The sequence below is a fragment of the Glandiceps talaboti genome, chromosome 23 (assembly GCF_964340395.1).
Source record: "Glandiceps talaboti chromosome 23, keGlaTala1.1, whole genome shotgun sequence".
Classification (NCBI taxonomy): domain Eukaryota; kingdom Metazoa; phylum Hemichordata; class Enteropneusta; family Spengelidae; genus Glandiceps; species Glandiceps talaboti.
Window position 1 is genome coordinate 4,124,106 of NC_135571.1, and position 15,511 is coordinate 4,139,616.

Genomic DNA, 15,511 nt, shown 5'->3' on the forward strand with positions numbered 1-15,511 from the left:
TTGATTCATTTTTTAAAATGATGTTTGTTGACTGCATTTGTCATAAATTCTAAGAAGATGTGTTCTGTTGTCTGCTCAGTTCTTAAAGAAATCGTGTACATTTGTACTTTCAGAGATAACGGACGTACAAAATTCAAACACATCTCAGCACAATGCCAGGGCAAGGTAGCACAAACATTGAGAGACTGGGTACTCCATCCATTTCCTGTGACAATGACTATATATCTATATTGAGTTAGGGATGATCCCACACTGTCACACAAGCTCAATAAATGAACTTCGCTCGTTTAAAGGGACTGGGGTCTGGCATCAATGTAATTGCTGAACTTCATTTATGTCCTTCAAACAAAATTTTGAGAACTTTCACCCCTTCAATGATACCAGGTTCTGTATTTATGACTGAGATGCTGATAAGTTGATTAAAATTTACTTAGAACAACATGTACAGTGTCAGGTTTCTGTTATGTGTTTACCATCACGTTTTTACATTGCATCAATCTTAGTGCTACCGCTACAATTTTCATCATGGTTCACATCATCAGGGATCTCCTCACGCTGGACGGCACTGGACGAGTGCAACATCGACACGTTTATATATGATGATCATATATAAAAGTGTCGATGTTGCACTTGTGAACATTCATTTAGAGGAAAGGAGGATTTATTCTAAATGAAGGAAGTTCATTTATTGAGCTTATGTGACATTGTGCGATTGCCCCTTTATGAAAATAATAATTACGTATATTGAATTCTACCAAACAATTAATGTAATTACCAGTGGTGTACAACTTAGATCTATCTCTATAACAAGCATGACTATTCTTTAAAACTACATGTAAAAGGATGTACTGAAAACGATGTCAATAGCATTTGTACAAGCACACAAGGCATACATGTACAAGTCTGAGAAACTGTCTATTATTGAGAAAATGTACTGAAATTCTGTCTGTATTATTGAGAAAATGGGCTGTAATTCCTTGAGAAAATGGGCTGAAATTCTATCTATTATTGAGAAAATGGGCTATAATTCTGTCTGTATTATTGAGAAAATGGGCTGTAATTCTGTGTCTATTGAGAAAATGTACTGAAATTCTGTCTGTATTATTGAGAAAATGGGCTACAATTCGGTCTGTATAATTGAGAAAATGGGCTATAATTCTGTCTCTTAATATTATTGAGAAACGAAGTTCCTTGAGAAAATAAGCTGAAATTCTGTCTATTATTGAGAAAATGGAATTCTGATATCAATTTGAAAGCAAGCCTTTATTGGAAATTGCTCTCAAATGAAAGCTTCAGGAAAATCAATCTAATTATGACCATATTAATTATTATTAACATTGAACTCACAAGTCAAATGTATGTGAATTTTGTAACTTCTATAGATTAATTTATCAATAACATTGAACTCAAGAACCAATGAATTGTATGTGAATTTGGTAACTTGTATAAATTAAATAACAATATAAAAAATTGTCTAAATTTCCAAAGCCTAGAAAACCACTCACCTCATCCCAACCCAAACAAAAGTAACTGACAACTGCAGATATGTTCGAAAGTCCTTGGCAACAGAACAGAGGCCAGATATGAATACTTTCCTGTGTAATTTTTGTTTGATATGAAGAAACGCTATGTGACCTACCTGACATAACATAACATGAAATGAAACTTATTTTAATAATCATCTGTGGCAGTAACATACAAAACTACTACTCTTACATTTTCATCCTACCACATTGAATTATATACAATGTCACAAGTGTTGAAGACCACATTTTATTTCACCATGAACAAGGACATGTACTTTTAACCTAGATATTTTCACTACTTGAAATTTTTGTGATTTTACAATCTTCAGCTTGTTCTCAAAGACTAATTTTTACTACAGTCTGATACATTGTGTTCATGTGCAAGAAGGCACGTTTAGTCACTACTAATTTCTGCATTTTTGTTTTCCAGCGAAATACACGAAAATAGTCTTCAGTGAAAATTCGCAGGTTTACAGCATATTAATAACTATTATTGCCCTTTGCAAATGCTGATAAGCTGACCAAATTTCTCTTGCAAAAAAAAAAAAATACTGCCAATGGCCATATGCACAACTGAAATCCACTATCTGACAGAGTATACATGTACATGTACATGCAGTGAGATAAACATGAAAACACCCCTACAGGATACATGGAATATCCTACGTGAATTTAATAGTCTAGTGATTTATGTATATTGTAACATTATATAACCATACAAATGTACATGTACCTCATAGACTGTCATAGGAAAAGATCACCTGTTTTGAGAGAAAATCACTCAATTAAATGTACAAATGTACATGTGCAACTCGAAAACCACTGATCAGATCGTTTTCATTTCAACAATTTTTCATCTACATGTAAACACTATAACTTATAAGCAATTTGAAATCAATCAATTGAACAGTTTTTCACTTTAAGTTGTTCACATACAAGCAGGCACGCGCGCACGCACACACACACACACACACACACACATATACACACGGAGAAAACTTGATGCCTATACATAAATGTAGCACACTGAACCTTAGTTCAGTTGTGGTAGGAAATGTTCCCTCAGAACACTGTGAGAAAAATACATTCTTTCTGATTATACATGTACGATGTACTTGCCTTCAAGACAAACAATTGATTAGAATCTAAATTTAACCTGTTAAAGCTCCCATAAGACATATCAGATAATACACACGACTGTTACAGCTGACGGGCAAGAAATCTTAAAATCGGATCAAGAGAATTCCAAAGTCTTGTATAAATAATGGAAAAGAAAATTCCAAACTTCGAAATGTGGGATACCATGATGTAAATTCTGAAATTCAAAATGTGGGATCTTGTGAATTCTGAAATTCTGTGTGTGTGTGTGTGTGTGTGTGTGTGTGTGTGTGTGTGTGTGTGTGTGTGTGTGTGTGTGTGTGTGTGTGTGTGAACAACTTAAAGTGAAAAACGTCAGAAAATTCCGATATTTAAAATATGAGATCAAGTGAATTCTAAGATTCCACTTGACAGGTATTTAGACAATTCCCCAAACCTAAAATGTTATGTGAAATCAGAAATCCAAAATATGGCATTGCGAAAATTCCATACCTGAAGTTCTACATTGTAAGTAGAATCTTTTGAATTACATTTTATCTCAGGATACAAAATGTCTGAATATGACGAATTGGAACCGAGAAGTAATATTGTAAATTAAGACTAACGCTTCTTGACATCCATTGAATAATGAATCATGATATAAATTTTTAGTGTTTTTACTTTATTACAAACTGCACACTGAGATGAAAATCACCTATGAGGAAAATATGCCACTTTGACTCAAATTACTAAAGTCTTTCAAGTACGAAAAAAATTATTGTATCAAAATTTTTTGACTTTCAATACAAACTGCAGACTGAAATGAAAACCAACTGTGCGGAAAATGGGTCACTTCGTCACAAATTGGTAAGTCTTGCATGTAGGAATGAAATTATAATATAAATTATTTGCAAACTACAGATAATCACCTATGTGGAAAATAGATCACTTTGTTACGTCTTGCATGAAAGAAAGAAAATATGGTATCAGAAATTTCAGCTGTAGACTGAAATGAAACCATCTCCATGATACAAATGTAAATGGGGTCACGACATCTGAAATAGCAACGTCTGAATAGTAAGAAGTCAATTACGGTCAAAAAATTAGATTTTTAATACTAACCATACGAAATGAAAACTATCTCGATGAAAACAGGTTAACTTGTCTGAAAATTCATCGTGTTCATAGGAATAAACGTAACGATTCATAGTCGATTTAACATGCTATTGAAACGTTCATTTCAGACGAACGAGAGATCTATTATAGTAATTATGTATGCGACCTGAAGTGATACATTTGACAGTGTCAATATACCTGAATCAATACATCACATACACTATACAGGTCATTTATTGCCATCAAATGAATCTAATTAGTCATTCAAAAACACGTATCTGTATTGATATAATGTTCAATTTTCCGTGCTATCATTATCATATAAATTATTCCACTTAAATAAACAAGTCAATCAAACAAGTAAATGTTGCTTTAAAAAAATTACAATACAGGAAAGGTGATGCCCAGATATTGAAAATTGATATTTTGATGATGATATTTCTAATAGTTAATGTCATATCATAGGGCAAGATGATGATGATGATCAATTTTCGGAGTCTCATCATAAATTACTCCGCTCATTCAAAGAAGTCAATGAAACAAGTCGATATTTTTAACACTGTGTATAGGAAAGGTTACCCAGACACTGTAATGTAATTTAGTTAGTGATATTTTTACATGGTAAAGGTTAGTGTTATGAGGATCGACATTGGTAAATAATAATGATGATGAAGAAATAATACATACATGTAGCCATAGTTTTTCACCATCGTACGGCTGTCCAAGAAATACGAGAGACTTGTCTTGTTGAATGTGTGAGTCATTGTAAATATCCACAATTTGAAATATACACCATTGTACTAGAGACATTCGTGACTTGGTAGCAATTTCCAGTAATCGACACTTTTTAATTAGGGATGACTGCGTGGGGTGGCAAGAACGATAATGATCACAATGAGCTGGTACGTACGTTTATAACCCTGCATAAAATGCCACTACAAAAGACGTAGATGTGTGACAACAAAAGATAACTTATGGGTGTGTCAATAATTGCACTAAGCAATCAAGAAATTGTATTGTTCAGTGTCGAAACCTAGCTTACAAGTCAATAATGTCCAACCAGAAAAGACTTCAATTACAAAGTAATCCAGCTAATTGTGTTTTCTTAGTGGTTTTCACGAATATAAATTGTGGTAATTGATAAGTATAGAATCATAACTGTCATATCTGCCAGTAATTGATGTTATGCAAATAAGAACATGAATTTACAGTATCAAATAATATTTGCAGGTACAAATATGCAAATTTTTCAATTGATGTTATTTATGCAAAATTTAGTCAAGTGGCACTTTATGATATTTATGCATACAGCCCTACTTTATTGTATTTGCGATATTGTAACACGTTAGTAAAAAATTACATTGAGATCGGGTTTAAACATACAATATATACCGTATTTGTTTATTTACCGCAAGTAGCAAAGAAATGAAAATTAGTAAATTTGAGGAAAACTTGCACCAAGTTTGATTTATTTATAAACATAAAATAAAAAAAGAAGACTGAGCCACAATATTTGCATATATTTTAACTATTTTTGTACTGTAAACAAACAGTAATTAGGAAATACATGTATACAGTTAACATCTACGTATCAGAAAATATGCAAATTTGCATCATTGATATGTAAATTTATATGCATAGAAAACAAACAATATATGGCATATATGAATACAGTTTGAATTTAGGTGTACACTTAATTCTTTTTCACCATTCTGCTTTACAAAAATTCTGATATTTTTTATCCAAAATTTTACGCTAGCATGTATGCGATCAATTGTTAATACAAGCTAATTTTAAAATGTGTTTATTTCAAATAGTCATACATGTACATTTGTATTAACTCCAGGTTTCTAACTGCAGCAATCATAATTAAAAACATGTTCTGCCTACTATTTCTACTAGAGAGGGAAATTACTGAAACTGAAATGCATGTCATTGTCGGAAATGAACTTTTGCTGTTACTTTGTTCCAAGAAAACTACAACCCATTCTCATTTAAAATCAAGAAGAAAAAAACAAGGGTTCACCACACAAATGCTTGAAATAGCGATCAAAATAAATCCTTGTTTCCCCCTTGTATATTATTCAACAGGCATAATTATTTGTATTAAGAATAAGACATTGCACTTCATTCATATGTTTTGTGTGTTTGTTTATTATCCTTTTTTAAATGTTATATGTATATATTACTGTACACTGTCTTGTATATGTTTTCCTTGGAAACCCGACTACAGACTAGTTTGAACAAACTACGTTGTATTTTTGTGGTCAACCGGAAATTTAAACCTATTTTTTTTTTTTTTTTTCATTGCCAATGTGTTTACTTAATTCATTTTCCTCACTTGATATGTAAATTTTATTTTTGACCTCCGGCAAATAAATCAATCAATCAAAAATTATCAAGAAGATATTTTAGAATCCAATATGGCCACAAATCCAATATGGCCACCGAATAGTTCATTACTCTATGGAAAACAAAAGATTATCAATTTCCTTGACAAGAAGACGGTGGATGCTAAATTTTTTCATTATTTCAAAAGGACCAGCAGCAAGCTTTAATAAGGCAAAGTTTGGAGAGAATTAAATAACTTTAATTTTCAGTGAAATATATCCCTGAGGCACATTCTATCGTAAATAATAGACAGCTCATGAGAAATTAATTTAATTTCACTTATTGCAATTCATGTCCAGTAAAATTGAACTACATACATGTACATCATCTACTACAGACCAGCATTTATTATGAACATTAAATTTTCATGCCGACAATATAATTACAAGAAATCACCTTGAAGAAAAGCAATAATGAGCAATCTGGCAAATCAAATTCCTATCACCCGGCGCGGTAGTTGCTTCATTAAATCACTGTTACAACAATCTATATAGAAATTGAGACTTGGTCCAAATTATGACATCACTACTCTTTGTAATGTTCATGTGAACACTGAAATAATATACATACACAGAGAATTACTTCTCCTAAATTAGTATACTTTTTTCCAGGGTTCTTTCCAGGCCTTTATAAACTGTAGGGGTTCCATCCAATGATTTCCTGAAAACAGAATCCTCAGAACCTTTTAATCAAAGTCTATAACTACTGTTCTTATTTTTCTGTTTTATAATATCTACGTGAATGTATTTATTGATGCATGTACATGTACATGTACATGTATGATAGCATCTTATCTTTTATTTATTTATTTTTATTTATCAGATAATGAACAGGAGCTAGTCCCATTTATAGGCTATATTGGTTCAGTGCTAATGCAGGGGAAAACTGGAGTACCCGGTGAAAACCTGCATTGTACGTTAGAGTCAAACTGAATGACACTCTTCTTACTTACAGCATGATAAATTTAATCAAACCCTGAATGGGTCCAAACCCTGACCGCAATGTTATATGTAAGAGGCAAGTGGTTAAACCACTCGGCCACTGACAACCCGGCATCCCACATCGACTCGTATGTATATTGTGTCTTTCTGTGCTAATCAGCTCCCTCTGGTGAACTACGGTTCTGAAGCTAAGAGTAAGGCAGCTCAACATGTCAAATCTAACATTGACAACTACATGTACATGTACATCCCAAACAAAGTCTCAATTTCTTGAAAAAAATGATAAAAATGATTAGGGATTGATTATTTGTACTTGACAATGGCATCAATGGCTACAATAGACAGAAAGAAATAGACATAGCGTGCTGAGCTTCTCATCCTGCCCGAATTAAAAATAAAATGGCAGAAAAACTTCCAGTAGTACTGCAGATTTAGACTACTAATAATTATTGATGATTTAAATTTAAGGGCATAAAGTGAGTAACATATATTCTCAATATTTTTAAATGGTGTCAGTTTGAACAAAAATACGCAACAATTTCATCCGAATACATTCAAAATTAATAAACTGCATACAGCGCAAAATTCACTATTTTAACATTGCACAACCTCACTTCCTACACGTACACTCTCTGTATACATGTAATCTCCGATCTCCAATTTCACTTAATACTTTATCTGCCCACGTCTTGTCTACCTAAAGCCAGAACAGGGATTTAAATTTTTGATCCTGGCTTTCATAAATAATAAAAATAACTTTTGCGTGGTACATGTATTCTTGAGAAATCCTGTCTTTGCTTAAAACCATACATGTACATATGTGAAACTTGGTGGACCATTTACAAATGTACATGTACGTTTGATGAAATGGTGAGTTTGTCCTTTTTTATTTATAAATAATCAGTTATATGATAATGTATATATTCTATAGCTTTTCTCGATATGTTTACACTCTGGTGCAATGTAATTTATGCAAATGTGGTCTGGCAGCCATTTTTAATTCAAATGTGGCTGTACAATACATGTATTTGAAGTCGCATAGTGTTCTTATGAATTGAGTATTGAATCTACTATACATGTACATGTTCATTCTAAACAACGATAAATGTCAATACTGGGGACCCAGGAAAACAAATCATTTTTGTTTATAACTGATGGTCCCTGGACCAGTGCCATGAACAATCCAGTGATCCTGCTAACAGAACTAGTGGTCCCATGTCACTCTATGTGAAACCATCTCACAGGGTTCTCCCAAACATGAGAGTATTTCTGGTCCCTCATTAATATCCATTCTAATTTGCATATTTATTATTCATTAACTAAATTAACGACACAATCAAAGTACATGATGTACATTGTACTAGTAAATTTGAGTGGTTCGGAAAAAACCTACAGGTCCCGGACCTAAGACGGTTAGACCACTGGATTTACTGAGAGCATACACACCACTGTCACCAGTGGTTCAAATCTTCGACTAAACACCCAATGACTTTGTTTATATTGATCATCATTTACATTAATTATGCAAAGATATGAGCCATACAATGATACATGTACCTTCTGCTTCTAACCTAACCAAGATCACTTTGCAATTTTCTTTGGGCAGTGAAATTTTTTAAGAACATCATAAGTATTGAGAGGATTATGAGCCAGTGCCTCTAACCATGATTACTTTGGTTTTTTTGGAGCAGTTTGCGCAGACAATTTTTGAAGTACATATGTACATGCAGAAGATGTTTTTAATGACAAATCATGATGTAAATGTTTACAGTCTAGTTCGATGTAATATTTGACTGAAAACAGCATTGACCAGAAAGTTTACCAATTGATTATCGTACATTGTGGGTATGGATACATGACATTTTTGACAGATCACGATCATTGTACATGTACATGTAATTACATCCAGTGCATTTTTGGTAACGTTTGTGAATCCAAATTTCCACAGATCTCCATACACATGTACCTTGCGTCATAATACTGGTGGGCAGTGAACCAGGCATGGTAGGGGAAAGACGCTAGCAAAAAATCCCACACAACTAGATCTAGGCTTTTGGGAGGAAATCTAGTAAAATTTGCCTACATTTCCATATATGTACAAATGTATAATTGCACCATAACGCGGCCATATGGACGAGGATTAGGTATTTATTTTGGATTTTTAATTTTATACAACAATTTTATCATGGCTTTCTACTTGAAAAATCAATGTGAAACAATTTATGCTAAGTCTCAATAAATTGCAAAAGATTAATAAATCTGTAAAATGTTTATTGACATTGACATTTCAACAATGTACCTTATCAAATTATATGAAAACTGCGTTAAAGCCCAACTAATGATGTGTTTGTTACAAGTACACTGACTTGCAACAATGTACATTTTTAGGTGAAAATTGCGTTACACCCTAATAATGGTTCATTTCTTAGAAATGCATTATGAAATTGCTGTATGTACCTTTTTTCCATGAAAAATCGCATGGCGCCCAAATAATGGTTCATTTCTTAGAAATGCATTATGAAATTGTAACATGTACCATATTTCCTTGAAAAACTGCATGGTGCCCCAATAATGGTTCATTTCTTAGAAATGTACTATGAAATTGCTATATATACCTTTTTTCCATGAAAAACCGCAATGTATTTCTTGGAAATACATTGTACATTATGACATATCAATGACTTTCTTTCCATTTATTTCTGTGTTTGTAACTCAATACATTGTTTTTGTACATTGCAAAAAGCTTTAAAATGTGTAAAAAGTTTGTTATTCTACGTACAGTAAGAAAAATTTGACACATTTTATTAATCTTTTGCAATTGAGTTACAAACAAGGAATTTGCATATTTTGTTTCACATTGTTCAAATAGGAAGCCATGATAAAATTGTTTTATAAATTAAAAAATCCACAATAAATACCCAATCCTCATCCATATGGCCACTTTAAGCTTGCATGATACCATATAATTATTCCATAGATGTGTGGATTTTGGGGCTCTATACAACTCACAGCTTATGTGTATTTAGCTTTGAATCAATGTTTGTGGTTAGTATACCACAATAATTGTATAAATATACATCAGAATAAGAACGGCATTACTGATATATTCTACAGAACTATATTTGTATATAGATATGTAAAAAAAAATTAATAAAAATTGCAGATTGAATCGTGATAGATCAAAGAATCCAACAAATGATTCCGAAATGTACACAAAAGGCAAAAGTGAAAAATGAACACAACAGATATTACCTTACATCGTTCTATTTTCAAATCCTAACTCTAGAGGGCAGTATAACAGTTCTCGGCCCTCTGAAGAATTCTTAGTCTTTTTACCCAATGTTCAAGAAGTGTTCCATTTCTGCCCATAATACGAACAGGATATTTATTTTAAATTAATTCCACTATAGCAATGCTATTACATACATAAATTACATACATGTATGTATGTACGTACATGTACATACACTGTATGTGTGTCAGTTCAGAAGTGTGTATCTCTGTCTGTCTGTATTCATGTACATGTGTATGTGTCTATGTGATTCTGCGTCTATTTCCATGTGTGTGTAAATGATACATGTACAAGTACAATATACGTCATATTGCTGACAGGAATGTCTAAGACTAAAACAGAGAAATTGAAAATAAACATGTATGAAACATATCAAACTTTATAATACTTTTATTCAGATATTACGGGTGTATGTTCAAATAAAAACTGAAAGCATAAAATGTCATTTTTGTAAATACAAATGTACATTGTACTGTGTGAAACTTAATTAACAAATGTACAACAAATTCACTCAATTATTTTTAGCCTCTCTTAACCATAACATTCTACTTTCAAGTTCTGTTAGGGAAGGCTAAGATATGGTGAAATAAAAACTACAATTAAAAATTAATAAACTTTCAACAAAAATCTTGCCAACAGTTCTACTTTTTTTTGTAAGAGTTTTGTTAAGCAACACAATCAAATATAGAAGTGTTACCATATTTAAAGATTTTTATCAAGATGACGTTTACATGTAGTTTCAGGTTTCGGTTGAGAATAGCAAGGATTAATAAGATTTTAGTAAACATCCTACATGTACTAGTATGCAAAAGCAAGATTCTGATTCAGATTACAATCTGATTTTCCTGAAAGTCAAAAACCTAGCTAACAATTCTACTCATACCCTGTGACACCCTGACTAAAGATAATTGAATGAATTTGTTGTAAGGTTTACATGGTATACATAGAAATTACATGTAAGATGTACATGTGATTTACTGTATTTCAGATCCCATATGGTGGAATTATGGGACAAGTTACTTTTTGTTAAATTTATATGTTAAAATTCTTATATTTAAGAACATCAGTCATGTAGCTTTTCTGTAACATATATTTATATGGACGTCGCTGTCCGAATTAAAGTCTATAATATAATTACATTTTGTGCTTTCAGTTTTCATCATAATATGTGAACAAAGGTATAAAGGTTGATATGTTTCATACATGTTTATTTTCAAAACCCCTTGTGGAGAACACTGTGTGTACATAATGTAGTTGTGTGGTCCATCCATCTATACAATTATAAATAAAATTGAGTTTTAAAAATGTATTATTAGCACAACTATATACCTATATTTAGTTTTTCAAATATATTTTTAACAAAGTGTAATACTTTATAATTAGTTTTCAAAATATATTTTTATCACAGACTTCGAAAACCCTACCCAGACAAGTTTCCTTGGCGATTAAATAACAAGAGAAAACTATTCAAATCTAGCATGTGTCTCTTTTAATAAATAAAGTTAAAGGGCTATGTTTCATTCACAGGTCATTGCATTAGTGTTATTTTATCAGTGGAGCCAATAGATACAATCATTCTGTTGTTGTGGATCAACTTTTTCAATAACTCTACCAGGAAGTTGAAATGACACTTAAATAATAATTCTACACTGAACTTGGCCTCCAGGACTCAAAATGAACCTCTTTTTTCTTTGGCAGTACTAGTAGGCTACCAATTGCAGAGAGTGGTAGCCCAAGGATGGTGACCAATAGTCCTGAACTGAGAACAGAATTCTTTTGTTTTTTATACTTTTCTGTCTGTATATCTTCCATCCTTTAAAAATTAAATCTTCATATAATTAATGGTAGCCTGAGTGGGCTAAAATTGGTAGTCTGTGGACACAGGATCTAGGACTAAGCTCAAATACTCTAATATTAATGATTGTAATTATAGTATTTATGGTAAAAATAGAATAATTTAGTAGAAATTGTGTATATAAAATAAATTTGTATTAACAAAAGTGGTATGACACACAGCTATTTTTAGTTTGTAATGTATAAGTACATAGATATTTTCAGTTTATAACATATAAATAGGTATGGTAATTATCTGCATGTATTAACAAAATCATCTGATGTACTACATGTCTATTTAGTATCATAGCTAAAATGATGTAGGCTTAATATTTCAATCATGGGACATTTCATTTTTGACACAGAGATAGAAATATTTCAACTCAAGACTAACAATAACAGACACAATAAACACAGCAGGATCCTTTGCCCAATCACATTGAACACTGACAAGCATTGCTATTCTTTCACAGTGCAGTAAAAACAGGCTTCTAATGAAAACATTACACATGGACTTGATGATTTTAATGGCTGCAATTGTTTATTTTCTAACTGAAAATCAACATTTCAACTTGACTACTTCTACATCCCCACTGTGCGTGGCACCTATATAATGTTTCTTTTGCATTAGAAGTTGTCTGAGGGTGTGTATTAAATGTATTGTCACATTGAGTGAAACACCAAGCCTATATCATTTTAGCTGTAATGTCCCATGAGTGAAACACCAGGCCTACATCATTTTAGCTGTAATGTCCCATGAATGAAACACAAAGCCTACATCATTTTAGCTGTAATGTCCCATGAGTGAAACACCATGCCTACATGTACATCATTTTAGCTGTAATGTCCCATGAATGAAACACCATGCCTACATCATTTTAGCTGTAATGTCCCATGAATGAAACACCAAGCCTACATCATTTCAGCTGTAATGTCCCATGAATGAAACACAAAGCCTACATCATTTTAGCTGTAATGTCCCATGAGTGAAACACCATGCCTACATGTACATCATTTTAGCTGTAATGTCCCATGAATGAAACACCATGCCTACATCATTTTAGCTGTAATGTCCCATGAATGAAACACCAAGCCTACATCATTTCAGCTGTAATGTCCCATGAATGAAACACCATGCCTACATCATTTTAGCTGTAATTTTAGACATCTAAACAAATTCTATATTGAGTATTCTAGTGTTACCACAAAAGAACCGCTTGTGGGGAAATTTGGTACCACAATAAACCACCAACCTATTATTAGGAGAAAACCTACTCAGAAATTAGACCTGTCTTTCGTACTCAATTATTGTTAATATTTGTGACATTTGAAGGTACCTGTGACTTTTTCTGGTGAACTTAAAATATTTTAACTGAATTGCTGTAATAAATCATGCATGCACATTCTTTGAATTTCATTTTCTATATATATTTTTCACTACTAGTAGTATTGTCTGGTACTAAGGAAGTCTCATTGTCGCCGGATTCCGAAACAAACGTTCCTTTTTATCGGAAAATAAAAACATTGAAAGATAGACATAATAACAGACTACATATGATCGCCTAGCGATAGTCGTCACATACTTCACTAAATTCTTTTCATATTTAACACAAATTTTCAAAACATTTTTAGTAAAGAAAATATACTGGGTGGGATCAATCGTTTCAGTGTAAAATCAGTTCTAAAATTTGCAAATATTTTAGAAAAGGACAATTTTTTATCGAACTCTTCCGGGTATTTATAAAGAAACAAACTGTATAGGTCAAAGGTTAAAAGTGAGTTAATAATGGAGATTATTTAGGAGGGAAATCAGTTCAGAAATTCGTAAAAGTTTTAGAAAAAGATTAAATTTGTATAATATATGTAATACATTTCCTAGTCATTATTGGTGAACTTTCAAATCTATTTTCAGAGAAACATATAATTTAGAAAACAAAAGGGACAGTCTATTATTTTGCACATACATGTACATGTATATGTACATGTACATGTGGTTCCTTGTGCCTCTTACAAACTACACAGAGTATATAAGGCTTAATTTTGTAATATAATTTATATTTACAGTCCATTGTTCTCACAGGATTGTTTACTACACAACAAACAATGTTCACATTTTGCAGTGTTGTCAAGAGGTACACATAAGTAGGTAAAAGTATCCAAGATATTTTTTACGGAACTAAGTTCCTGGTTTATTTCTCGTCACTAAATCATTTCAAAGGCCATATAATGTGTTCGGTTTGGATAAAATTTGATGCATGTGAACAGTAGGTTGGTAGACCTAAATAACGGATAAAGGTAAATAAAAGGTAAATAACAGATTTAGTTTATCATGTCACAACTATTTTTCATCACCAGCAATACACCAAATTCATTTTTTTAAAACAGGATGAAAACAAAATGGCAGGTCATTTTTTCTGTGTGTTTGTTTTGCTTTCTCTAATAAATCATTCCTTATTTTGTTACAATATGTACATGTAGGCTTGTGATAATACATTCTTGAACTACGACCAAGGGTTCTTTTATATTACTTACAAGTAACATTTCGCCTGTTCATCTTACATTACATGTACATCATTGCTGTGATCATGTCATCACAACTACACTGCATAGCAGTGAAGCCAGCAAATGGTCAGTTTGACAAAGCCAGTCGACCGGAACAGGCAAAAGGTTACTAGTAAGTAATAAGAACCCTTGGTCATTGTACAAGAACATATTCGTTTTACCAATCTGATGAACAGTGTAGTCTTGTATTTACAGTCCGTTAGTCACAGGATTATTTATAACACAACAAACAACATTCACATTTTTCAGTAATGTCAAGTGGTATCCACAGGAGTAGGTACAAGTATACAAGAGGCTATTTTTATTGACACCTGATGTTCTGTACCAGAGTTCTTTGGATCCCATTTCAAAGGCTTATGTCAGATTAAGATAAGTTGTGGAGTGCGAAATCATAGAGATTATTGAAAAGGATTAGTGCTCAACAAAAGAATAATCTGATCTAATCCAGTATGATACCACTTAAAGATAGTAGTGATCCAAGAAAACCTGCACTAGCTGCAAATGGAATATTTTTTTTATCAGACGACCAGTAATATAATTTCTATTCCCTTAAAATACCAATAATAATTGTACATGTCAATTAGAGGTCTATTTTATCTATATATAAGTAGTATATCAAGTAATCAGTTGAAATCATGATTGATTGGGGTGCTGATTTTTGGGTGTGAACCTAAAAATCAATTTGATTGGATTTATTGCACAATATTATGAGTACAGCTACACAAATATGTTTACCCACAGGTGATTCAATACTGATCAGGGCTTACAATATT

At 32.2% G+C, this 15,511-nt stretch overlaps 1 protein-coding gene across 4 annotated transcripts in view; it reads right to left on the bottom strand.

Annotated features, from left to right (window-relative positions):
- Positions 1–15,511, bottom strand: part of LOC144453225 (diacylglycerol kinase zeta-like) — a 153,883-nt gene that overhangs the window by 65,404 nt on the left and 72,968 nt on the right. The window contains exon 1 of one of the 4 annotated variants that reach the window (XM_078144506.1): positions 4,407–4,528. The exons of the other annotated variants lie outside the window; for them this stretch is intronic. Coding sequence (XP_078000632.1) covers positions 4,407–4,483 — 77 coding nt within the window. The 5' untranslated portion in view covers positions 4,484–4,528. Of the gene's footprint in view, positions 1–4,406; positions 4,529–15,511 lie in introns of those variants that run through there. 4 annotated transcript variants of the gene reach the window in all.